The sequence below is a fragment of the Sander lucioperca genome, chromosome 4 (assembly GCF_008315115.2).
Source record: "Sander lucioperca isolate FBNREF2018 chromosome 4, SLUC_FBN_1.2, whole genome shotgun sequence".
NCBI lineage: Eukaryota > Metazoa > Chordata > Actinopteri > Perciformes > Percidae > Sander > Sander lucioperca.
The window spans coordinates 15048935-15076525 of record NC_050176.1 but is presented as its reverse complement, the minus strand read 5'-3'; the positions used below and the strand labels follow the sequence as shown (position 1 = coordinate 15076525).

General features: G+C 40.3%; 1 protein-coding gene across 3 annotated transcripts; it reads left to right on the top strand.

Moving 5' to 3' along the window:
• Positions 1-73: 73 nt before the first annotated feature.
• Positions 74-26214, top strand: LOC116042700 (noelin-2-like). Of its 3 annotated transcripts, XR_004897179.1 has the most exons (9): positions 3021-3577; positions 8340-8489; positions 10933-11088; positions 15055-15274; positions 17433-17539; positions 22812-22988; positions 23083-23256; positions 25340-25717; positions 25756-26214. XR_004897179.1 is itself a non-coding variant. In XM_036000850.1 (8 exons), exons 1-8 carry the CDS (start codon positions 337-339, stop codon positions 25658-25660), a joined length of 1374 nt encoding a protein of 457 aa, XP_035856743.1. In that variant the 5' UTR covers positions 74-336; the 3' UTR covers positions 25661-26214. The 3 variants fall into 3 exon arrangements, 2 of the variants coding, with proteins under 2 accessions (XP_035856743.1, XP_031144867.1); XM_036000850.1 differs by lacking the exon at positions 3021-3577 and adding an exon at positions 74-405 and having other exon boundaries at positions 25340-26214; XM_031289007.2 differs by having other exon boundaries at positions 25340-26214.
• Positions 26215-27591: the final 1377 nt, after the last annotated feature.

Genomic DNA, 27591 nt, shown 5'->3' with positions numbered 1-27591 from the left:
TAACAGATAATCATCCTTTTCTTCAACTCCTCCTCCCCTACACCCCTCTTTCACCTTCTTGTCCTCTCCAGTTGGCGCCTGAGTGGCTCTCTTCAGCATGCAGCCAACACCAGGACTTAGTCTTCTTCCACAGCCAGAGGGGATTCACTCACTTCCAGTCCAGCCACAGTAGCCCATAACCCCGAGGCTAACTAAGGTGTACAGTCCCCACTGGTACCTTAAGTAGAAGCTGGAGTCTCTCCTAAGTGCTCTGCAGGGTCACAGCGTGTCTTTTGGTTTTTATGCCTGCGGTGAGCCAAACCTGGGTCAAGACTCAGGAGACCTGAAGGAGAGAAAATGAAGGGGATGGGTCCACCTGAAGGCTTTTGGGTGCTGAAGCTGCTGTTAACTGTCTGCTCGTGTAAGGTAAGAAGATGCCCCCACTCCAACTCTTAATCTCCGTGAAGGAAACATCACAATCCACAATGATTGCAGTTTTCCAACTTTACATCAGATGTCCAGGGATGAAGTCGATGGAGGCTAGTTTATAATCTTGTCATATGGAAGGATAAATCTAAGTCTTTTTTTGTCATTGGATAATTTTTAACTCTGACAATTTGTCCTGGACTTCAAAATATTGAAAAAGTTCAGGGTAGTAATACACACTTTGGCAAAGCACTTTTTTGTTGCTTCTTTCAATTTCCATATTTAAAGCATGCATTTGTTTGCATGGGGAATGTATTTATATCTCCCAAATAGCACATTTCCCATTTGTGTTCACCCTGGGTCTTTCTGAGCCTTTTTCTACACTGTGTCCAAAGAAATGAAATGCGTTATGCATTGGCAGCATAAAAAGGAGATAAACATAATATTTGCTTTTGAAATTTGCCAGCATCTTCAGAGTCCTCCTTCCACTTACACATAAAATCACATTAATGTGAATGTATTTTTCTGGGTTTTACACTCCGAGAAATCACAATCATCTTTATCTTCTATCCATCTATCTTTTCTAGTTTGGGTTCTGTGATGTATTTTGCAACCTTGCTTTGCTCTTTTGCTGTATGAAAAACACATTATTATTATTATATTATTATTATTATTATTATTATTATTATTATTATTTTTTATTTGTTTCACAGTGTTCAGTTGTCATTTCGGCTCTATTGCGGCCCTCCATCTCTTGACAACTGTGTAAGTGCTGCTGATTGAAATATTCATGTTATTTCAGCGTATTCGCCGAAGGGCTTTTTATGTATAATCCATGTGTGTCCTGTGGGTTATTTACTGAGACAAGGAAGCAGGAGCATGTAACTGCTGATTAGAACAAAGGCACGATAAAACATTTAATGTTGGTTAGTTAAATTGTCGACACATAATTGCTCCAGGCGTGCACCACAGAGCAGCCGTGTTCTTTTTGTAGTTGAGTTGCAGATATGTAGTAGTCTTGTTACAGTACCATGAGAAGCGCTCTCACATATCAGCTATTAACACTAATGTTCTAGAGGGGGGCACGGACGCCACAAACCCTCTTCAACACATACTTAACAACTCGGAAAACATACTTAACATTGTGTCATGAGCTTGGTACTTCATGACATTTCCTTTTAAGAGAAATGCTACAGAAATAATTCATTATTTCTGTTAGGTGTCAGTAGCTGTAAAACATGGTTAAATACAATGATTTTATGCAGCACCACCTCTTTAAAAATCCCCAATAAGTCTATTTCAGTTTCTGTTATTGGAGTTTTATTAGAGTTTGTATATAAGAGAGGTCTCTGGGGTCTACTTGATCCTAAACATAAGTAACATCACTATGTACTGTATATTTCTCTGTTCTTTGTGAATTACTTTTTATCAGATAAAAGGAATATATGCATTATTTGTTTATGCATAGCCCATATCAAGCATATACAGCTATTTATATTTCCTTATCTGGTGTATTAACCATGCTTTAAGTTAATTTCCATATTTTGTGGAATTGGGCCATACTTCAGCAGATTTTCAAGCTCCTTTTAATATGCAGTCCCTGGGAAGGTCGGTATAAACATTACAAAATACTCACACATTGGCTGGGTTTTATTTTGGGAGTTTGTTGCATCCATGGAAACGCTGCCAACACTGATCAAATAAAACATCCTCTGAACATCTTGTAGATCATCTTGTACTTCCAAACCTCTCAAGGTTTGATCAAATCTAGAGTGAAGCATACAAGGTTTGAGCTTGGGACATGGAACCGCTCTGCCACATGGGGGCAGTGTTGCATCAGTTTGCAATTCAAATCAAGCACAAATACAAACACTCAATGACACACACACACACACACACACGCACACACACGCACACACACACACACACACACACACACACAGTGCGTTTCACTATCTTTGTGGGGACCCGTCATTGAAATAGTGCATTCCCTAGCCCCTTACCCTAACCTTAACCATCACAACTAAATGCCTAACCTTAACCCTTACCCTCATCCTAACCATAACCTAATTCTAACCCTAATCCTAAAAACAAGTATTAACCATCAAACAGCCCTTTAAACATGTGGGGTCCAGCATTTTGGCCCCACAAAGCTGTCCAGACCCCACAAGTATACTGGACTCCCGGTTTTTGGACCCCATGAATATAGTTAAACAAGAACACACACACACACACACACACACACACACAGACCGGGACAGGTCAATTTAGAGCATTGGACAGAGAAGAAAAGAAAGTATTTTTTCACTGCAGTAAATATGAAGATGAAAGAATAGAGGACAGGAAAATAAGGAGAACATGAGTATGGGTAGAAAAGGAGACAACAAGGAGGAGGATAAATGTGTAGCCGTTTTTTGTTACCTTACATAATATTATATATTATCCGCTTGTTCATTTAGGAAATATTGTTCAAGAAGAGAATGTGCTCATTTGATGAATAAGTTGAGAAAATAGATGGGAGCATGAGTGAGAGCCTGGAGAGATGGAGTGTGTCTGAGAGAGGGAAAGAGAGAGGGAGGGTGGAGGGAGGGAGAGGCAGAGAGTTAACGGATAAATGAGAGAGCAACGCTGGCTCAGCCACAGCGTCTTACTGCCAGGCAAAGGAAGGAGTCCAGGAAACACAGACACAGATCAGTAGGACCTAACCAGCTGTTTCCAGGAGCATCTCTTGCAGCCTGAGCCGAGCGTTGGATGTTTGCACTTGATGCATCTTCACATGGAGGCATCTGGAGTGGCTTGTGATCCAGGATTTATTCCCTAACCTGTGGCAGTGTAGGAGCGGAGACTTCAGCAGTGGGACAATCCCGGCAGGGGTTTTTGGATTCTAGAGCGTGTAAACAACGTTTTACCTGTAGCATCATGTTGTGTACCCGCTGTTTTTAGCATGACTGCTGTTAACAGTTTGGACTGTGTGTGAAAGCCAGCCAGGTTCTGTTTGTGTGTGGTGCGTGAATGTGTGTGTGTCAGAATGAGTGTTCCTATGTTGAAGATTGGCGCGGTGCTCAGCACCATGGCCATGGTAACTAACTGGATGTCCCAGACCCTGCCGTCGCTTGTCGGACTCAATGGAACCGTCATTTCCTCTGAGGGCACACATGAGCGGATCGTCAGTGTATGTATTCTGTATACACACACACACACACACACACACACACACACACTGTATGACTAGTTATTTTTCCAATGAGAAAAATCTGTTGTTTTGGTCACCAGAAGTTCATGTTTCGCTTTCTCTAAAATATGTCTCAGCCAGTTTGACAGTGCAGATTTTTCAGTGGACCAGCAGCTGAAGTTATCTTTAGTTCTTTTAGTGTACACTCACATGCTTCAATCAGCTGTTATAAACACATCATCCACTCTCTGTACATACAGTATAATTGCATAAGCTCTCTAATGTGACATGCTTTGCATTTGATTAGTGAAATTGCTGCTTTTGAATTGCATCTAATCTAATCGGAAAACGAGTCAAATTTAGGGATTAACACATTTAGGAACATTTAGCCTACGTGCAGCAGATATTTGATCTGTTCAGTGGTGCAGAGAAAAGAGCAAAGAAGAAAAAGAACCCAAAAAAAAGATGCTTGGAGAAACAGATTTTGAACAAACATTTGAAATTAAAAAGAGCACAACGTGTTGACAATATGAAGAATAAATAGCACTAATAAATAAATCATATTTTCTGTTTGAGTCATAAAGAACACATGTTCAGTATCCACCCACTGCTACACACACACACACACACACACACACACACACACACACACACACACAAGGAAGGCTATTAGAATGGCTCTCTTTCTGGGGTGATATTTCTCCTGGGAAAGGGTGGGACAGCCAGCGATTTGTTGCCCTAGCAACGTCCTGGCAAGCCTAGATACCTAGATGCTGGACCACTGCACATACAGGGTTGTGTGTGTGTGTGTGTGTGTGTGTGTGTGTGTGTGTGTGTGTGTGTGTTTGGGCTTTGCATGATGTGTGTGTTTGGGCTTTGCATGATTTAGCTTTCTGGCTGGAGAGGCACCTCACAGCTGCCATGTGGCTGTACTTTGCAAGTTCAGCAAAGTGCATGCCGTCTCATGCAAGTAGACACCTACACACAAAAACAGAAACACACAAGAACTGGCTGAGAACAGATGGTACTTACTACTCAGGAAAAATCTTACGCTGTTGTGTTACTGTAAATCAGTTTGACGAGCGTGAATATATATATATATATATATATATATATATATATATATATATATATTGTAGTATACAATAAATTGTGAGCTTCATCAGTAGTTCTCTACCTTTTTTTGTCTGATGTCACCTCATAGCCGTATCAGAGGAGCTACACTCATTCATTGGCACCACCTGTCATGTTCAAAACTAGAGGTTATTAACACTATAAATTATATAAAAGTGGATATGGTTACAGTAATTTTTCATGCATTTTTCATCTATTAAGGTTGGTTTGGCCAAGTGTATCCATAATATACTGGTAGCTAACTACTTTGGGTAAATATTTTACCCCCTTGGGTACAAGTACCCTTGGTTGACGATGACAACAGGTACACATTTAGACTTATGTGTAAAATAAGCTGTTACACTTTTGAGTATTGTATGCTGTTCTACCTCTGTCTCAATCTGTTGAATTCTTGCAGGGTTTTAGCTCTGTTAGCTCTCTACTCCCTCTCTCTGTATTTGCAGTGATCACAATCAGCGGAGCTGCCTAAGTAGATTTTTATCATTTTTCCCTTGTGTGAAATGAGCCCTGAGGTGCCGTATGTCCTGCTCTATTTAATTACATCGAGCAGTAGGCACAAACAATGCTTATATTCTCATCCCATCCACATCCTCCTGTTTGAAACCCCCCCACTCCCACCAGCTCCATTGTAAATGGGACTTCAAGGTTAGCTCACCAAACCCAGCTGATTGATTTATCAGATGTTTCCCTCCAGGCCTCCGTCTCCCCCTCCCATACCTCCACTCGTGTCTCCATCCTCCCAGCTTCCTCCTCTGTCATTATTCTTTTTTAGGGTTTGTAGGGCAGCTTCTCAGCCGGATTACTGTGACAGACTGGTGTATGTCAGGTTGAGCTCAGCCGTGCCTTTACATTGTTCTTAAATGTTAACACTGCTGAAAGTAGGTCAAACTGAAGACCTAGTTACATCTCACCAAAAGGATGATTTCACGTGTTCCCTAATGTAATGTGTTGTGAATTGGGTCCAATGTTTAGACCTCAGGGAGCAATTGCTGTCACCTCAGCACTACCTAATGAGGTCCCAAATAACCCAAAAACAATTTAAAAAAAGAAACACGTCATTATGTAACTTTTTTTTTTTAGAACTAAAGCATGTTGTGAACATAAAAAAATATTTGCACTATTCTTGCAACTGAATACTTCATTGTGAAATTCAAATACCACTGCATTTACATATGTAGAATTAAGTCAAATATTCACTCTCTTTAAGCTCGGTTTTTGGTTTCTATCAACTCTATCAACTTGTTAGCTTATTGACACATCCTCCAGTTGTTTTTTTTAGGTTCATAAATCCAGATTAAAGTGTCCATTTTTTAAGTTGCCCAAATTCAGCTCTTTCAAACAGATAAGCACATAAGAAGTTGAGTCCAAACTAGTTTGATGAAAGCCAGACAGAGAGGATGGAGGAATGAAGGGGTGCTGTCAATTCAAGAGTGCTCGTGAGATGGGCATGAGATGGCGGCATTTGAAAAGATGTCATACAAACGGTTTGCCAGATTGGATGTCTACACTTGAAAATGGGGAAATTACCTGAGCTTTCTGGAGGGCTCCTAGTAACCTTTGTGCTGGGGAGAGATGTGTATGATTTATGGTGTTGTCATTTATACATATGTTCATTTGGTTTACGGTTTGTCTATTTTGTTATTATTTTGTTGTATGGTCTTGAATATTGTGGTGTCATCTTTTCTTGATTTTTGTCTGGCTGGGTGGTGATGAAGAAGAGGGGGTGGGGGGGGTATGTTCATGTTGCAAATTGTATGTTTTGTATTAAAATTTAAATTGTTAATCTTAAAAAAGTTGCCTATATTCAGTTGTCACAAGAAAACATACAGTAGCCTATGTTGATGAAATGTGCATCTCATATGTGAATGAAACGGTACCAGAAAATATAGAAGCAAAGTTGTGCATTAGAATGGACTGTGAGTAGGGTAGAAATCATTTTTTTGTTCAGATTTCTGGGAGCTCTGGGGAGCTGGTGACTTTCTGCCAGAGAGAACAGCAGCGCCGGCTGTGGATGCAGAGGATGGAAACTGTCCAGTTCTGCTGCTAGCTTTCCTGGACACAGGCATGTGGGAGACGTCACAGCTGATTTTAGCTGCAAACGCGAAATATCTAATTTAGACACAGCTGTCTGTGATGCACTCAGTACAATGAAGTGCAAAGAGCATGCACTCTCCTTTTTAACATTAGCGGACACTTAAATCACAGTATATTTCCACTCAAGAGCTCCTGAAATCCTGCTGAGATTTACCAGCAAGATAGAATTAGACAGAAACATTTTTAAAGGAAAATATTTGTCCACACTTCTAAAAAAAGCCTGACCTGAATAACATGTGGAGATGCTGAACAAATGTGTGTTAGAAAATGCACAAAAGAAACTGCTTCAGTAGTATGACTCATTGGGTCCTTTTGAAAAACACTTTTGCACAAAAAAACAGATAACACAAAATAACCCAAAAAATAAAACTTCTATGCACTCACTTTACTGTATATTGGCTGTAAAGAAGCCCAGCACCACCTACAGCCTGTAGTGCGATTTGCAAAAAGCTCCCTGTTGAGATGCACCAATCAGGGCCGGGGGGGGGGGTGTCTAACTGCGTGTCAATCACTGCTCATGCACCCGCATTCATTCTCCCTTGTGGGGGGAGGGGCTTAGGAGGCCGTTTGGGCTTTAGCAGAAAGGGAGGGAGGGACTGAGAAGTTGTCGATGTTCAAATTCTTTGGCTAAGTCCTGGATCTTCACAATCCTACCTACAGCACCTTTAAATTGTTATGTATTTTACATAGTCACCCTCATATTAAAATAAAGACATTTATAAAATGATTCCTGCACGTCTCCTATATACTGTACTCCTATACTGCGACTGTATGTGCTTTTTGAACACATACTATATGTGAGTTGTGTGCAGCCTGAAGGGAAGCTGATCCTAAGGGATGTGATTCAGGGCAAAATGTTCCATAACACCCTTTGCCAGTGCTCATGGAGCTTGTAGTATTTGCACATGGTAGATTCACTTTGGATGAACGTATATAATATCGGAGTGCATTGTCTTATTTTGGTCACAATGACTCAATGGAAGGGGACACATTTTAGATCAAGCTCCAATTTGTTTGAGAGAACGGGGGTGGGGGGGGATTAGTTTCGGAAAGTGATCACCAGTGGAAATTACAAGCTACAAGGTATATTTTAAACAAGTAATGGAGCCAGTGACATATTGCTATTTTTGCTTGACAAATGACTTAAACGATGATTCGCTCATCAACATTGTTAACTATTTTTCCAGATCTATTCATTGACTTATTGTTTTAGCACTATAACAGAACATGTTACAAGAAAATGCGCAAGTGGTTACTGGTAGAATTGTAGATGAGTTTCAATAAGGTTGTCTTATAATTTAAAACTTAAATCAGGTAGAATGTAAAACTCAGACCGAAATGCATTTAGAAAAAGGTTTTTTTTTTATTCAATAGAAATAACGTCAATATCTATTTAACACCTATTGACAATAAACACAAAACAATTAAATCCCATAATTTAAATTGAATTTCTTGACCTTCTCCTCTGTTGAATGTATTGCTACCATGGTATTCCTGCAGTGACCCTATTAATGTGGAGCTTGTTTGTGTGCAGGGGTTGTACCCGGGCTCAGAGGAGGGCTGGCAGGTGTACAGCACGGCTTCAGATCCTGACGGCAGGTGTGTTTGCACGGTGGTCGCTCCGGCACGAAACCTCTGCAAACGAGACCCTCGGAGTCGACAACTACGCCTGCTGACTGAACAGGTGTGTGCGTGTGTTTTTGTTTGTGTTTGTCTGTTGACTTTGAATGCATCCCTGCATGGTTCAGTGGTCAGCATTGCGATGCAGAACAGGGCAAAGGCAGCGTACTGGAATTAAATATTCACTGGACTGTCTCTTTGTTTTGACACTTGCAGAAACACACATGAACAGACACACACTGAGGTTTCAATGACAGATGTATCCCTGATACATCAGTAGCTGTATTCTCTAAAGACTCCCAGTCATTCATGATGCCAAAAGAGATTAAACTCAGAAGAAACACTGACAGATTGGTGTAAAAGAAACACTGTTCTATATTGCAGGGTGTAGTTCTTGAGTATTTGTAGGCATGAATGTATATGTGTTCATAGATATGTGTGTTTATGTGAGGATATGCATCTGGCTGCGTAAGCATATTTCTCTCAATGTATATGTGTTTCCTGAGAGAGAAATAAAAGTGATTTGTGACAGAAGTTGATGAATTATTGAACACCTCAGGCCAGAAAACATTTCCCAAGGCATACACTACTGCAAGGCTCACACATCAGGATATATACATCCAGCATTCTCGCCAGAGTAAAAGTGAACCACAGCACACTAAGGATAGGAGGATTATTTTCATTCACTGCTGGTGTTGCATCCTGTACTCCCCTCACACGCAAAAAACGAAAAAAAAAAAGATGAAGACTATCTGAAATAACTTTGCCTCCTGTTGGGAGGCTTCTGTATTTATGAATCTTAATTAGCTCAGCATGTCTCTGGAAGTCACACCTAGATCCTGCTGGGAGTGTGAATGTGTGTGTATGCATGTGTGTTTATGTGTGTTTTGCTCAAATGTATCCGCTTGTCTCCAGCCTACCTAGCTAGATGTATGGGTGGGTTTTTGTAAGTGTTTGTTTGTTTGTTTGCATATCACTTCTGGATATGTGGGTCATTTTTTTTTATGGATTTCCTTTTTTATGCTTGTTGTGCCATTCAATATAAAAAGAGATTTGAACTATCTGATAGCATTTCAGTGTGGTTAAGGAGAAGAAGTGTGGGTGTGTGTGTGTTTCTTTAGAGCAGAACAGACTCTAGGTGAGAATATCCTGTGTTAAATGGATCTAATGAGAAGCTTCTTCAAAGAGAAATGTGATCTGTGTGACTTTGGATCATGTTGATGAGCCAAGGTGGTTGGAATATTAAAGTGTCGGTTCAACCCAAACAGACTGCGCATAACCCCAAAACTACATTTTATCACACTTCTTTTGGTTTTATTTGTCATTTATGAGTCATCTGTCCCTGATATTCCTGCCGCCTCCACCTTTGAAATTAAGATGGAAGGAATTTTGCATGTGGTGCTCACAGCTTTACAAAATTTCATCATAATTCAGGACAATGCGTCTTTCCAGAATCAAATTACCATGACATTTTGAAGAGATACTTGTGTTCCCCAGAGGATGAACCCTAATGGCTTTGGTAATACCTTAACTTTTCTTCTTTCCTCAATAGGTTACCATAGATACATATTTTAACTATTGGATGGATTGCTGTGAAATTTGCAACAAAGATTCATGGTCTCTTCAATTTTCACCCAGCTCCACCATTATGTCAAAAAAGTAATTTGTAGTAATACTTTGGTTTATGACCAAATAGCTGCAAATCTGATGACATTCCCATCAGCCTCAGTTGTACTTTGGGTTTAGTGCTAATTAGCAAATGTTTGAAATGCAACAGGCTAAACTAAGATGGTGAACATTGTTACCATTGGACCTGCTAAATATCAGAATCTTAGCAGCTCAAAGCACTGCTGTAATGAAGTACAGCCTCACAGAGAAGCTAGGTAGGCTGTAGACTCGTACTGTAATCTTGTTGATTAAATAATTAAGTCAATATTGTCACAGTGACACGCAGTAATCAAACTCACAGCGTGTCAAACAGCACTTCTTAGACACACACACACACACACACACACACACACACACACACACACACACACAGAGAATGTTAGAAATGATCTAAAACTGAAACGAAATATCTGAAGAAAATATAGTCCTGCTGTGATCTGTGGATTACAGTAACTAAAGAAACTGGGACAGTGTTTCTGGGTAGATACAACGTTTGCGTAGCACTCATGAATTTCCATTTTCATCTTTATTGTAATGGGGCGGAAGCAGAAATCTCACAGATGGATATCTCATGGGCAGATAATACAATCTGCACAACTTGATGCCACGAGAGATACGTAAGAACATGTGTCTTTTTGCAATTTGGGTGGAGCCACCCTTTAAATATTCCATTACATGAACAGACAGCCATATTGAACAACAACAGGTGTATGGAAACAAATAACAGGTGGCAGAAATCAAACAACAGCCAAAATCAGTCATAAGCTTTTTTTGGTGATGCAAGATACTAACAATAATCACTCATCATGTGTGTGTGTGTGTGTGTGTGTGTGTGTCAGGTTCAGAATGTGAGTCAGTCCATGGAAGTGGTAGACCTGCGGACATCCAGAGACCTGCAGTATGTCCGAGACTCTGAGCCGCTGCTTAGAGGAGTGGATGGACGTTTACACACTTACGTCGCCAACCCCCGCACTCTGACGGCTAAGGGCCTGCAGGTAAACACACACACACACACACACACACACACACACAGTCAGACAGCCAGACACACACACGGTAAGACACCCAGACACACACAGTGTAAGATGGCCGCTGTAGGGAACACATAACCTTTGGTGTGAAAACATTGATTTCACGCAAGCCAAGCTGAAGTTTCCTGCCTGCACTCAAACATGCAAGCATCTTTCATGAAAGGGACAAAATTTGTCTTCAAGCTGTCAATTCACTGGCTTCATGTCTGCAGTGTAAAAGTGTCACACAGCTTTGTACAGAAGGTGCCAGCAAAACTGCAGCCTCACTGCACACATTAAGACTTCGAGCTGTCCAAAAAAAAAAAAGAAAGAATCTGTCTGGAATGAGTCTCACATTTTAATATTAATTTACATAAGGGACTTAATGTACAACGTACAGCTTTTTTCAGTTTGGTGTCTGTGTTTTAAATTTGCAGGAGAGAAGATAAGATAACCTGGCTGGTTCAGTATTGTCTTTTAATGAAGGAAATCTAAATGTATTGTATCTCTTAAATTAGGAGTACTAATCTCATCACTGTGTGTTTTCTGCCACAATGCTGCTGTGGCAACAACAAACCAGCAGGCAAGTAGAAGATTATCTCAAGAGCTATAGAGAATGAGGGACGAATGATTTAAACCGTTAAATCAGCTGTGACACTCCTGGTGTAATGTCTGCCATTAGCAGGTCAGGACTCCTTGTGACGCTGCACTGGCACTGCAGCTTTAGTGCGTAACTTTTTGATATTAATAAACGTCTGTTACATCAAGCCATTGCCAAATGAGTTGCTACAGAGCTAATTAAGACTATCAGCTCCACACAAATCCGTCTGTATTTCATATCGCTATGTTCAGAAGATTGTGCCGTCCGGTGACTTTCCCGGACTCGAGTGAAGATAATTACCTCTTCTGAAGAGTCCATCATGTTCTTTAATCCTCAAGAAGCAAGATAGCGAGTAAGCGTATTTCTCAAAATCTCAAACTATTCCAACAACATACCAAACGCTAAACATAACACAAAACAAAAAAAACATTAACATTATAGAATAATATATCCAATATTTAAAAGCTTGAGATGCTATATGAACCAGACAGAGGCTCCATAGGAGGTCCACAAACACACACACACACACACACTACCCCTTACTTCCTTTAGAGAAAGAGCATTTCCACCTCCCCATAAATCCGTTCGGCCTTTCAACTTTTGCCGAGCATCTTCTTAACAACATCACAAGGCTCTGGGGTCTGTTTTTAAGTTTTTATGTGTGTGTGTGTGTACGCTTGTTGCTCCTTAAGGGTTTTCTCAGTCATAAGCTTTTGCCTTTGCACTCAGAGGTAGAACTGGTAAATATTTATGTGAGCAGCTACAGTAATTTAATCAATAACTAAACAGTATTTTTATCCCTTGGGGGAAGGGAACAGGGTAGATGGAGAAAGGGAGGTCAAACAGAGAGATTAAGACGGACTGATAGATGGAGGGTATGAGAGAGATGAAGAAGGAAATAGAAGGAGAAAGATGGCTTATTGCATATTACCATTTTCCCCTGTGGGAGGGAGGGATGAGAGGAATGAGCAAAGTTAAGTAAGAGGGGGAGGCAAAGGTTAGGCAGAGAGAGGGGGAGAGATAAAAGAGTGAAACAGGAGGGAAGAGATTAGAGAGAATTTAAGAAGAAGGAAGACACATGGCAGGGGAGGAATTAGCCAGGTATATATATTTATCTAACAGGCCATGACATTTTCAGAATTTTTTCAAGATTGATTTTAGGGCATATTAATGAACTTACAATTATATGCAAATAATGATGCCAGTATCAGTCAGTGAGGATGAAGTGGCCAAATTTAGGGTCAACCTAAGCAATCACAGAATCTTCACACTATTCTATTATGACATGGAAAAATTGATGCCAAAAAAGCTTCGGAAAATGTTATGAAGTGATGTCGGGAAAGTATTTACGTCCTCATTTGAAGAAAGCAGCTGAGGGATTAGACACATCAAGTGTTTGACTGACTGCCAAGCCTGTTTCCTGGATGTGTTGTTGTGTTTGTGTGCGGGGGTGTGAGATGTTCTGACGTGATGATAAGGCTTTTGTCTTCACTTTTGACACTTCTCTTAATCCTTCTCTTTTTTCCCCCATATCAAATCAAACTCCTCTCGAAACACAGCAAACAGTTTTTTTGGGGGCGGGTTGAGGGTGAAAAGTGTTGAGACTAAAATAGAGAAATAAAAGGGGTATATTAGGAAGAAAACCTTTGTCCCCTTGCTGCCACACAGACTCATGTGTCATACACAGTCTTGTATAAAGTACTTGAAAGATAATGAACTTTATTGTGGCTTCCTTATAGCAAAGCATAATATTCAGGGTTTCCACACCTTCTTAAACATCATATTCAAAGTCTGACATCAACAAAGAGAAAAACAAACTGAATTTTAAGTTTTTGTTCACTCCAACATACAAAAACATTTCTTGTAAGTGACGAGTAACGAAGACGGTGAGGGTAGTGTAGTAGAGTAGTGGAGTAAAAGTATACATTTTACTTAGGAAAAGTACTGGAGTAAAAGTGAAAGTTTTCAATTTAAATAACGACGTAAAGTACAGATACATGAAAATTGTACTTAAGTACAGTAACTACGTATTTGTACTTCGTTACATTACAACACTGGTCATACATATAACGCTTAAGCTAAATATTGGTCTTCCCTCAAGCTGATTGCATTAAAGTCCTGTTTTTGCTATCAACACTGGCTCAAAGATTTGCCCGAAAATTTTCAGTAATAGAAAAAGCTGTCTTCAGCTTCAGCTCAGAGGCCAAAATGCAATAAAAAGAGTCATCACTCCATTTTTCTGCTGCTTATCTGGGTCGCAGTGCCAGCAAACTGCAGAGTAGCCCAATGGTACTTTCCTCCAGCCTCATCTTCTATCTCCTCCTGTGGGATTGCGAGGCGTTCCCAGGCCAGATGGGATGTGTCGTCTCTCCAGCATTTTCTTGGGGCGCTTTCCATTTGGCTAACGTGGCTCCTCACTTCCCTCCCCCATAACAACAATTAGCTTGTGAAACGTCTTTAAAAGACCACAGCTACAATAAGTCTGGTATGACAATAATGACTGTGACAGTGCGGCTGTAACGGACTGTATGACTGTATCTTTTTTCCTGAATGAGCCAAAATGCTCTTTAAATGGAAAAGTGGAAGAAAAATAAAATGAACTGATGAAGAAAAAGGAGATAAAGGATTGAGAAGTTGCAAAATATTTTTTATGATTCATTCATCATTCAGATTATACACACTAATCTAAAATAAATTTTTTTATTGTATGAATAATGAATATCATTAGAGCTACCGTTGGTGGCAAATGCCTCTTCATTGTAACTAACTGTGGCATTAAATCTTTTCTGATCCTGAAACCTTTTTCTGATTCAGGTGCTTTTATTCCTGTTTCCACAAGTAGTTCGTCCATCTACTGTATTTAAATGATGCAGTAACATTCATTTTAGAGTAATGCTGTTTCCACAACAGACCAAATGTTCACTGTCAGATAAGACCTACTGAACAGATTCACATTGAAGGGGTGTTGCTTTCTGGTAAAACAATAAATAGATGTCTGCATAAAATACACCTGTGGTTCCTGTGGAAGCCTCCTCTCTCCTCACTAGATCGATTGCCGGGTCACAGGCTGCAGGATGGAGGCGCGAGAACAGGAAGAAGCATAATTAGCTGAATGAAAAGCACCAGGAATTTATTCTGGGGTCTTTTCATCCGCAGTGAAGAAGTCGCACTCAGAGGGCGTCCTAACCATAAGCTACCTCAGCTAGCTGTGAAGGAGCAGTGGCTTTACTTAGAGCTACCTCACCAAAAAAGAGAGCGAAAAATAGATCCTGTATCAGATTTACCCACAGTAGTGTGGACCCCATCTTCTCTCTAGCTTATTTCCCGTCCTGTCTTTCATGCGGCCACAGGAGTTAAAGGGCCAGATGTCTCAGCTCCGGCCCCTTCTGTCAGTGGTGGAGCAGTACAGATTGGACCTGCAGACGCTGGCCACCCTGCGACTGGAGCTCCTCAACCTGTCTTTCATCCTGACAGCCATTCAGGAAGAGATAGGAGCATACGACTATGAGGAGCTTCAGCAGAGGGTTTTACTGTTGGAGACCAGGCTGCACAGCTGCATGAACAAACTCGGTACGTGGACAGTAATAACTCAACAACAAATGTATTACTTAGGCTGCCTTCAAAATAACTCATTAGGTTTATATAGGAAAGTCAAGTGTAACCCAGGTCCCATGTAGTTAGAAAATAAAGCTGGAGTGGTTAATACAATGAGACTGGGCCTGGGCTCGTTGTAGGGAAATACAACTTGTTTTGTATGTTACTTAATAAATGTATATTTGTAATACTCTTTGCTGTTCTTATAATGACCACCACAACTGTATTTTAGATGCAAAAATATTCAAAAGTATTTATTTACTACATGAAATATAAAAAAAAATAAAAAAAAATGTATCTTAGAATAAAATAAAACAAATCACAGGGGTATGGAAAAAGAAGTGAAAATAAAACGTACAAGCCAATAAAGCTTCACTTTCCCAAAAGGAAAAAACCTTTCTGTGGTTATATTGAAATTAAATAATTATTTATTCCCTCTGAAAATGTCCACACCCGTTGCAGGCCTGTTCGATGACACTTTGTGTGCGGTGGGGCCTAAAAACTGGAATGGCCGCTTCACTCAGAACTGAGCATAAACAAAAAGCACGTGAATGTGAATGTTAGTACTCACGAATCCAGGTTTAGTCCGTACAGCAAAGGCAATGGTAATGGCGATGGTAATGGGACAGGTAATGGCGATGGTGATGGCAAAGGAAGAAACACAGCACCAAAAGTCACGGGCAGGCAACAGGGCACGCAGAACAGCAGGGCAGAAACAGCAGGGCCTTCGGTTGGAAACCCGTCTCTCTCTCTTTCTCTCTCTCACCAACGTCCGTCTCCTTAGAGCATATTATCTGATTTGAGCCACATTATCAAACACTATCTCTTATTGAATTAGCGTTAGCGTTAGCTTTGCTTTAACTTCAGAGATATCACAATGCTAAAACTACAACATATGAGCACATTGGCACAGAATGCTACCGCTAGCTAGCATGTCGCTAACCACGTTATACATCCAGTCTCTTAACTATAACAGTTCGATATAGCACAAAATTACAGGCATACACAATCATATTCACCTCTTGCAGGTCACACCAAAGTTTTTGTCAGGACCACGAGTAGTCGACCTTCATAACAAAACATTAATGCTTCCCACACCACGATGCCTCCTTCATTAGCTCTCTCATCATTAGCGTCTGTTCTCTCTCCTCATGCGTGCTCACTACTCCTCACACAAACCTGTCCCACTAGTCCCGCCCCTTACACGGTGATATTACTCTGATTGGCTCAAGTATTAACACAACCAAAAGCAAAACAGGAATTAAATGATTGACATGTGCCAGGTAACAGGTTAGGTTACACAGATAAACACAGCTTCTTCTTCTCTACTTTTCTCGCAGATGAAACTTAAAGACTTTTATATGAATTTATCTTTAACTGTAAATAGTCTTATTTATTAAACTCTACATATTATATTTATACTTTTAACCAGCACACCTTATTTTTTTTTGTGTTACACTGTTAATGATCTTTTATACTCTGTAACTTATAGGAATTTTGTACAGGGCTACACAAGTACATAAAATGTCTGGTGTTCAAGTGGTTCAAAGGGGGCACGCCACAGATTATATGAGTTTATTTTCACGAGGAGTACTCAGCCTGTAAAAATAGTTGTATGTATAATCCATTTATTAGCTCTGGAGGGAGCTTCAGGGTTATTTTCTCAGATTGGACCTGAGCCTCGAAATTGTTAACAGAAAACCAGGGTTATGAACGAGGGCAGTGCTGTTTGTAATGTGTGGACATTTACCAGGCAGGATGTTCTTGTCGTCTGCTATACCAATTTTGAGCGTTCCTTTTTAAACGTGTTTCTTGAAAGTTGCCCTTTAACTAAAGCTTTCACCTCTCTCCAGTCATGTCTTTTCTACATTAGGATTTTGTGTTAAGGAAACACATTTCTTTCACAGTTCATGCGACACAAACATATTTTATTTGAATAGACTTCATAAAATGTTGGTAAATTGAATAGAGACTGGTGGCAGGCAATGGCTGCTAATAAACAACAAACATCACTCACTCCAAACTGAGAAAATATGAACACTTATTGTTACTTCCATAATCTTCGCTATTTGCTTATTATTTTTTTAAATCTTAATTTCAGTTTAAACATCTTATGTCCATCTGCTGTTTACAGGTTGTGGTCGTCTGACTGCAGTTAGTAGCCCGATCACCGTGAGAGCCTCGGGGTCCCGCTTTGGTTCCTGGATGACTGATGCTATGATTCCTAGCTCTGACAGCAGGGTAGGTGTACTGTGTGTGTGTGTGTGTGTGTGTGTGTGTGTGTGTGTGTGTGTGTGTGTGTGTCTGTCTGTCTCTCTGCGTGTGTGTGTGTGTGTACATGACAAGTAAAGCAGGTGTTGTTAATGTGGTCATAGCTAAGCTCTATATTTTCCTTTGTTTATTTTTTCTATCTTTCTGCCTTACTTCTAACATGACTCCTGTGTGCACTTTGTCTTCACTCGCAACAAGCTTCACCCATTTCACACACACATACACATACACACACACACACACACACACACACACACACACACACACACACACACACACACACACACACACACACACACACACACACACACACACTCTGTCCAGCGAGCGTATAATAAGATAGTTGTTAAGGCTACTGCCTCCCAGTTGCCAGGTGTGATTTATATCGCCATGGTGACCCTTGCCTGTTCCCTATTAGAGCTTCTCCCTTGTGATGAGAAGGAGCTATACACAGCAGCAGTATCCCAGTTATTGCCTTCTGCTTCCCAGCTACCAGTGTGACTGTAACAGTTACGTGTTGGGGCTCCTTCCTGGTCCCAGTGTCTGTTTGTATATCTGTCCCAAGAATAGGAAGCTTTTTCTGTCTTTGTCTGTTAATGTTGTTTGCTAGGCAAATGCAGTAAACATTCTTTCTGGATTTGTATTATAAATGAGCAAGTGAAATTATAAAAAGCTGTAATCTGCTGAAATCACTTTTATCTAGCTTTTCTTCAAGCTTAAAGAAACCCTGTGGAGTTCTATGGTAAACAAACCTGTTATGTTAACATTTATTATTTCTTACCAAGATTCAGATTCAGATTCAGATTCAGATTCAGATTCAGATTCAGATAACTTTATTAGTCCCCAAGGGGCAATTCAGTTTCCTTGAAGCCAATCAAATGTTTTGGATGCACTTCCTTCCTCATCATCACCTACCAACTGGCAAAAAATGTATTGTATTTTGTTTTAAAATTGTATTTAATAAAATAAATATCATATATAATCATATAAATCAGGGGTGGCGAACCTGTGGCTCTTGAGCCGTATGCGGCTCTTTGCCTGCTCCTGTGAGGCTCTTACTGTGTGGCTGGGGGCTGTGTCATTGGTTGATTGTTGTTTTTAACTTTTCTGAAACATACAGTATTTCAGATAAGTAAAAAAAAAAAAACACATTTGAATGCATCTGCCAATACATTTGCCAATTATTTTAAAATGGAAAATAATGCAGTAGAGTTTTGAGGACAGATTCTGCAACCTGAGGAAAAACAGCGGCCACAGATCACCTTCCTCGTTAACCCTTTCACTGCTGAATCCGACTGTTTGAAAGCCCCTTTAGTGACAAATGAGTGAGAGAGTTGCTTCAAGTGGCCACAACCGAGTTCAAGCAAGACCTGAAAAGGATTGTGGATAACAAAGACTGTCAGGTTTCCCACTGAGTCAATCTAAGTGAGAAAAAAAAAATATGAAAACTGCTATGTATTATGACATGTCATTAGATCTGGAAGACACTGTTGCTGTTGTAGTGTGGACGTGCATGTGTTGTGTGGCTTTTTGCTATGGTGCGGTTTTTTTTGTGGCTCTTTATACCTAACTGGTTGGCCACCCCTGATATAAATCCATTAGTGAATTTCCACCTGTATCTTATCAGTTAAAGCTATGTGGAACAGGTGCCACGCAGGCACACACACACACACACACACACACACACACACACACACACACACACACACACACACACACACACACTGTCAGTAAAGTCATTCTCATACATCCTTTGGTATCCATGACTACAATGTCTGCACAGGGTCCCAGTTTGGCATTTATGAATTCTTCATTAGCTCATCAGTGTGAGAATGTGTGCGCACACATTGTACTTTACACACTCCCTCACGCACGCATGCACGCACACACACACACACACACACACACACACACACACACACACACACACACATATGCACACACCTGTCGCTGTATTTGAGAACAGCTGCTAAGGTGTGGATATCCCCTGATCTGTCATGGAGTGTCTGCTGATAGTGTGAGAGGGACAGAGAAGATGAGAGGAACACACAGCATAAAAGAAGGAGAGAGAAAGACAGAGAAACAAAGCGAGAGAATGGGGCCTGTTGGTGAAGAGGTGTTAAGCAGGTACGGGAGAAAATAAAGTGAAAGTGGGTGGACAGAAGAAGAAACAAAGAGAGTAAAGGGGGAAGCGGGAGAAGGTTGATCAAAAGAGCAACAGTTGGAACAGACAAGCAGGATGGTATAGGGAGCATGGGAGGCGATGAAAAGGAAAAATCAACAGAGAGGAAGAGGGGAAAAGGAGGTCAAGACATGTTGCAGTAGACTTTAAAGACAGGTTTGGTTTTATAAAGGGTCGCTGTAATCATTCCTCTTCTCCGTTATATCAGAGAGTGAAAAAAAAGAGTTAAACCAGATGTATGTTGAGCTTGTGTCCTACTTCGTGTATTTCAGCAGTTCCGCATTGTAAAGTGAGTAACCTCATAATATAACACTAAAGGGATGCCTCTTTGTCGACCTGTTTTTACCTGTGTGTCAGTCAAGATGCAGTCTATTTTGACAGTCTATGGTCTCAACCGATAACGCTCATTATTGATTATTTCTTAATGGACTCCAGAGAACATAAATTAATACATAAGGTTCATTACTGTACTGCAGGTCATCGTAATATGATTTCCCTACGTTGGTCCATGTAGCTCTGATGATGCAGTATGACCAAAACATGTGAACACAAACTGGACCAGAACTAAAAAGCAACAACGTTTTTTTTTTTGTCTTTGTTCTGGACCATCTTGTGTGAAAGTGACCTAATGTAAGAGAAAACAGACAACATAACACAGACAATACACTACAATACACACTTGATTTGTTTAACATGCTAAATTTAAGACTAAATATTGGCACAGAACGAGAGATTTTGTTCTCTATCTTTTACAGTATGCTTTCACTACGAAAAAAACACTTTACAGCATGCGAGTATTGTGTTAGGATAAACTTGAAAATATCCAAACCCATCCTCTAGGGAAGTATGGGAGTAGGCCAAATGGGAACACGCAAAAAGAAAATGGTGCAAAAATCTGTAAAACTAAGTAAGTTAAAGAAACAGCACGCACCATTCGTTGTGTAATCAGTGTCTGGGGCTTGTTTATATAAAGCAAATGGTGCATTCAAATGCGAGACGGTAACAGCTGCCAGAAAACAAAGGGACTCCAGTTCCTTTGAAACACAGTTTTAAAGGGAATTAAAACAGAGAAAGCTTCATCAGATGAGCTGGTGAAGCAGGGAGAAAAATAGGTTTGGAACGAGATGTATTTAGAGGAGAGAAGAGAGTGTTAGTGGTAGAGTGAGAGCAATCAGTCCGTTTCCTTGTCTTTACAAACCTCAAGCTAAGTCTCAGATAAAGACTGTAATCAAAGGCCCTCAGAATCACTGCAATCAGTTGCCTTTGTCGCTAATTCAATGTACATTTTAAATATTGCAACTACAAATTAACTGTAATTTAAAAGAAAAAATGGTGCTGCCATTGAGGGATAGATTTTCTTTTTTTTAAAGATTATTTTTTGGGCATTTTTAGGCCTTCATTGACAGGACAGCTGAAGAAATGAAAGGGGAAAGAGAGGGGGGAATGACACGCAGCAAAGGGCTGCAGGTCGGAGTTGAACCCGGGCCCGCTACGTCGAGGAGCAAACCTCTATATATGGGCGCGTGCTCCACCAACTGAGCTATCCAAGGATAGATTTTCTGAAATTATCCTTTTCATCTGCTCCCTCTTTCTGCCCTCTAGTTTTCTTTGTTTGCAGAGGGAATTAAGATCATCTTTTTCACCAATAATGCTCTCTCTTGCCAGTGCCTCTGCTCTTTTCTTTCATCTAGTTCACCTCTCATCCCTTTTGGGTAATTAATCCTCCATGCTGTCAATGCTCAATTTTTTTCCCCATCTTGTTTCTTTTTCTCCCCTTTGTCTTCTCTCGTTCTCTGTCTGTTTGTTTCTCCAGGGATCTCTAATGGGTTTGGACGCCAGCAAGTGTTATCTAATTATTGTTAACTCTGTAAGGGCTTGAATACTGACTCGTTTTAACTCCTGTTATCCTCGGGTTAAGCCCGACCCCTTTTCAAAGTTTTCTATATCAGAAATTTGGGTTTCTTTCAACAAAAATAACATGGATGGTTCAATTAAATTAAAATTACAATAAAAATGTTTAAAAACACTGACAAAAGAGTGACAAAAGCCCCCATAACATTGAAAAAAGTGACTAAAGTCATTGAAGGCCGCGAAAACAGCAGAATAAAGCTTTGAAAAAAGCGTCAAACAAGGCAATAACAGTGTTTAAAAAAGAGACAAAAACGGTTAAAAATGTTGAAAAAAGCATAGAAAAATGTGTCAAAAAAATGTGAAAAAAGTGTTGATTTTCACAAATATGGACTTTAGAGGTGTCCCGACTCAGAATTGTCAAGTCGTTCCTAATGTTGACTGGTCGTTGAATCATGTTCATGAATCATGACATTAATAAGTGGTGCATATAACGCCGCGGCTTGCTGGTCTAGTTTGCGGGGGTTGGTGATCATTGGGGCTGACGGATCACGGCTGTGCTCATGTATTGGCGTTGGCCCAGTGGCCATTCCAGCGATCAGGGTTACAATGATATGTTCATCCACTACAATTATCAATGTTAACAAGAGCATTTTCAGCTCTGTTTTCTCAGCGTTACGCTGTTATGATATTTCTAATCCAACATCAAATGTGGTTGGCTAATGATGGTTGGAAGTAGCGTTGCAGGTTAGGTTACTTTAATGTCCGAAACATACACTTTTGTTTGTTGTATTTTTGGTTTACAAATAAAAGCGCAACCTTCTAAACTTTTTGTATTTCGAGTAACTCTCACTACAGCCCGATGCATGCCTCTTCTGCATGTGGAGATTTCAAAAGCTTCACAGACCTGCTGTTCCTAGTTACGGTTGTTAAGCTATGATTAGACAACCGCTGTTCGGTTAATGTGTTTAGTGTACGGTCAGTTAAATGTCTATGGTTTGCTGTCACTGATTTCATTGGCTTAAGGTGTGCAGATTAAGTACCAGCCAAACCATGTCTTTATCCAATCAAGTTACTGGTGAGCGTGGCAGGTCACTAGTATGGATCTCTCTGTAGATTTAACAGGATTTAATGCTTGGTGTTTGTTCATTTTGCATCCTGCATACAGAAGCTCAAAGGTAAACCTTCTGTTTTTCTTTCTTCCTCCATCAGGTGTGGTCGATGGATGGCTACTATAAGGGCAGGCGTGTGTTGGAGTACAGAACCATGGGGGATTTCACAAAGGGGCAGAACTTTGTGCAGCATCTGTTGCCCCACCCCTGGGCAGGAACCGGCCATGTGGTTTACAACGGGTCACTCTACTACAACAAACACCAGAGCAACATCCTGGTAGGAGACTGGCTGGAAAGGAAACATGGGGGGAGAAGTAACAGTTTGATAATCAGATGAGCAGAGTGAGAGATTCACGTGTCTGTGTTTCCAGGTTCAGTACCATTTCCGCTCTCGCAGTGTGTTGCTCCTGCGCAGCCTGAGTGGAGCCGGCTACAACAACACCTTCCCCTACAGCTGGGGAGGATCCTCTGACATCGACCTCATGGCTGATGAGATGGGACTCTGGGCCGTATACACCTCCATCCCAAATGCTGGAAACATTATGGTACGGGCTGTGTGTGTTCCTACACTCTTGCAATTAATTTAACAAAATAACAAGCAAAGAAACAGAAGATATGTTTTCACTCTATCTGAAAAAAATACATTGAACATTAAATGACTAAAAACTAAATCTAAACCCACTGATGTATTTGTTCCAGTCAGAAGTTACTGCTGTCAGCAGGTTTGCTGCTACTTTTCAGAAGTCATAAACCCCCACGGATTTTGAAATTCCATTAAAACTGCTGAGACAGATTGCCTCATTGAATAATGAAATTTACTGTAATGAAGAACAAGTGTATTGCAGTTTTACCTAACATGATTTTAAAGAGCTCATATTATGCCTTTTGGCTTTTTCCCTTTCCTTTATTGTGTTATATATATTTTTGTGCATGTTATAGGTTTACAAAGTGAAAAAGCCCAAAGTCCACCCCAAAGGCACTTACCATCTCCAACAGAAAACACTGTTCACAAACTGCTCCAAACAGCCCTATTGTAGTCCAGCCTTTACTTCCGTGACGAATGTGCATCACTTTGTAACACATTATAATGCTGGCCTAGCTGCTAGCGTGGCACTCCCTCATACTCTGCAACTGTCTAGCTAGCAGTGCTTACCTAGCTACTGCACATGTGCACTCGTGACTCTCAACAAAGATGGAACAGAAGTGAGATGTCTCACTCTGTAGCTAAAACAGAGAGCTCAACACACAGGGAGAAAAGAGGAGCTGCAGCAATGTGCAGTATGACAAAAAGATGGTGTTTTTTAAAAATTAAACCATGTAAACCTATTCTGGTACAACCTCTAAATACAATTATGAACCTGAAAATTTGCATAATATAAGCACTTTAATATTCAGTATACAGCTAATTTTCTCTATTACCCTGCTCATACCTAGCGAACAAGAAAGGGGGGGGGTTAATGCAGGATGAAATTAAATTGCGTGTTCATGTACATGTCATGTACATCATGAGTCATTCACTAGGTCTGTTTGCATTTTGTCACATTTGGCATCTAAGCTAAGTATGAAACTTGTTTATGATATTTTGACTTTTTATATTTTTATTTCCAGGCTTTCCACATTTTTTATGTGCAAATTTAAAATGTGCATAAAACAGATGGATGGAAATGCACGTATAGCTTAGTAACTGTAACTAGGCACAGCAGATCTGTCAAGCTTTTAAAGCCTGTTTTTCACATAAACAAATGACAAAAAATCTTTGTACAGTATGTAATGAAAGCATTTTTTCAAATATCTTTCTATCTATCTCTATATATCTATCTCTGCACATTGGCAATAGCTTGTAACTTATAGGCTGGCATGTATGCAGATACAGATATATACACAGTGAGCTAATATCAGCCAATATATCTGCCTGCTTCATTTAAAAATAATTGTAGTTAAAGGGGAACTATACACCCATTTTTAAAATTCATACATGTTATTTCTATGGTCTAAGACAGTCCAAAATATTAGTAAACATGAACAACTCTCTCAAATCCCAAAACTAAAGTGCTAAAACTCAAATTTGTGATGTCAGCAAGTATATGTCTGGAACTGCTCCATAGACAATGACTTGGGGAAGATGTTATAGATGACACTGAGAGCACCCAGGGGAATGTTCGAAGTATATGGGAACATTTTCTGTTTCAGAAATGACAACACAATAGAATGAAGCTCATTTGGGTATAACAAAGAAATCAAACATTCTGTGGGTCTACAAAATCATTCTCCTATTCATTGTCTCTGGAGCAGCTCCAGACTTTATACTTGATGACATCACAAGTTTGAGACTTCTCTGGTTTCTGGCTTTGTCATGTTCACAAATTATAGTTGAACTTTCCTAGGCTGTGGAAATAACATATTGGAATTGTTATTTGTCATTATGTGATTAAGTACACTTAGTTACTGTCCATCAATGGAGGCAACAAATAGCTGGACACACAAAAAGCCTCTTCTCTTTCAATTCAACAAACAGGATTACAAAAACTTCTGTTGTGTTGCACAACAGAAGTTCACCTTTGCAATCAGTTTTTGATGGATTTCTTTTTAAACTATAGTGAAGTGAACTGTATCCCTCCCTGTACGCAGGTGAGTCGTCTGGACTCTCGCTCGCTGGAAGTCCTCCGGAGCTGGGACACAGGGTTTCCTAAGCGCAGCGCAGGGGAGGCCTTCATGATCTGCGGCACCTTGTATGTCACCAACTCCCACCTGGCTGGGGCCAAGGTACACTTTGCTTACCACACCAACTCCTCCACGTACGAGTACACCGACATCCCCTTCCACAACCAGTACTCCCACATCAGCATGATGGACTACAACCCCAGGGAGAGAGCGCTGTACACTTGGAACAATGGACACCAGGTGCTCTACAACGTCACACTGTTTCACGTCATCAGGAGTGACGGATAGATCGACATGTAGGAAATGGTGAAAAAAAAAAAAAAAGAGAGGGAAATATTGTAGAGTTGGAGGCGATGGGTCTTTTAAAGACACTGCAACTTACGACACACACATACACATGCACTCACAAACATAATGGCCATTTACAGTCAGTTGGAAAATGAGTACTGTCTGCGTCTCTGAATCTGAATGACTTTTAGACTGCGAGAGCTCACTGAGCTAATAACTAGACACAAAACACAGCTGTCGAACACATGCATAAAGGTCACAGACGAGTCATTCATCACGGCAAAGAAGAAAATTAACTGCTCCTGCTACAGGGACGCTGATAGAAAGATGTCAGACACTTTGAGCTCATTGTTATTCTGTTGCGTTTCATTACTCTTGTGTCTCAAGAAGTTATTTTGGATGTTGAGGTTGAATTGTCCGCAAAAATAAAATATGGCTTTAAACCTCGAGCTCTGGCGACCGGACCTTATGGAGATATTCTGGGTTTGTGATGTGATCGTGGACGTGTTCAGTCAGCATGGTTGTTCATTCAATAAACATTACTGTCAAACTTTGCCAAGACTTTTGTCATATCTGTTTTGGAGCACAGAGAGTATAGAGGTGAAATCATTGAAATCAGTTTTTACCTCGTTTTTAATACAAACCTGTTTGTCTGGACAAAATGTAGGTTAGATTCTCTTTTTTTTTTACGACCTTTTACACAACATTGGCTCAAACAGAGAATATAACATGTAAGAGCCAGTAACTTTTAAATCACACAAAGGGAATCAAACCTCAAAATAGGAAGGGAAAATCCACTGGACCAACTATACAGAAGGCCTTTCAAAACAATATAAAGCTTTCATAACTGAAACCAAACCCAAAACAGGACTACAGGTGACCTCCAACCCAAATAGAGTAAAATAACCTGAACATAACAAAATAGCTTTGTGCTGGCAGGGATATGGTGTGTGTCTCTCTCTCTCTCTCTCTCTCTCTCTCTCTCTCTCTCTCTCTCTCTCTCCATTCTGCCATCTGTACTTAATAAGCTCAGGTGCTCCTCTTTGCCTCTCAGGGTGTCAATAACATTGTGCAGGTGCTGCATTGCTCGTTCCAAAAGCTCAACTTGACAACTATATTGTGCACATCTCGTGCCCAGACACGGCAGGCAGAACTGTGATAACCAAACGTTGAAAAGTAGCAGCTGTGTTTCGCATGCCAAACGGCTGCAAAAAAGCATCAATAACCCTTCAGTAAATTTAGTTTTGTCATGTGTAGCATTGCTGACACCCAGTCACATTACATGAAAGATAGATTTGCTGTGGCTGGAGCTCTCTTTGAAGTCACATACTGTAGATAAGATCAGATTTAATTATGAGTTCTCTTTGTCAAATTATGTTTTTCACTGGTTCTAAAGGATACAATCAGTGTTATGGAGGATGGGATTTAGGGGAGAACATTGTTTTGATTTTGGAGCAGCTGCAACGGTTAACCTGCTCATTATTATCTAAGTGGTTATTATGAACTGAAAATGGACGGTAACATCCCCAGAGATTAGTCAATACTGTTGGTTGAGACCAGCAAACTCAAACACGAAAACACACACACACACACACACACACACACACACACACACACACACACATGGTCACAGATACACACAGCACATATTGTACATACACAAAAGACATATAGACACAAAGAAGAAGAGGCGGATCTCTGATGAAGATGATATGAAATGCTGGATCGATACAAAGCGATGGAGGATGATAAAGGAGCTGGCTATATGTGGATTTAATTGTGGAAACATCACAGTTGCCATGGTGACTGTAATGATGTTATGCCTAACTGCCTCGAGTTAAGGTCATTGCTTCAAAACCACATATGACTCCACATCCTCCGCTGGGTTTTCTCTCTACCTCAGTTTTTTTTTTTTTTAAAGGGGTGATAGA

Excerpts from the sequence above, each read along its gene's own strand:
- LOC116042700 (XM_031289007.2), top strand. The coding sequence starts at position 3,434 with ATGAGTGTTCCTATGTTGAAGATTGGCGCGGTGCTCAGCACCATGGCC. Across the intron at positions 3,578-8,339 it reads CACATGAGCGGATCGTCAGT|GGGTTGTACCCGGGCTCAGA; the intron begins GTATGTATTCTG and ends GTTTGTGTGCAG. Across the intron at positions 17,540-22,811 it reads TTCCTAGCTCTGACAGCAGG|GTGTGGTCGATGGATGGCTA; the intron begins GTAGGTGTACTG and ends TTCCTCCATCAG.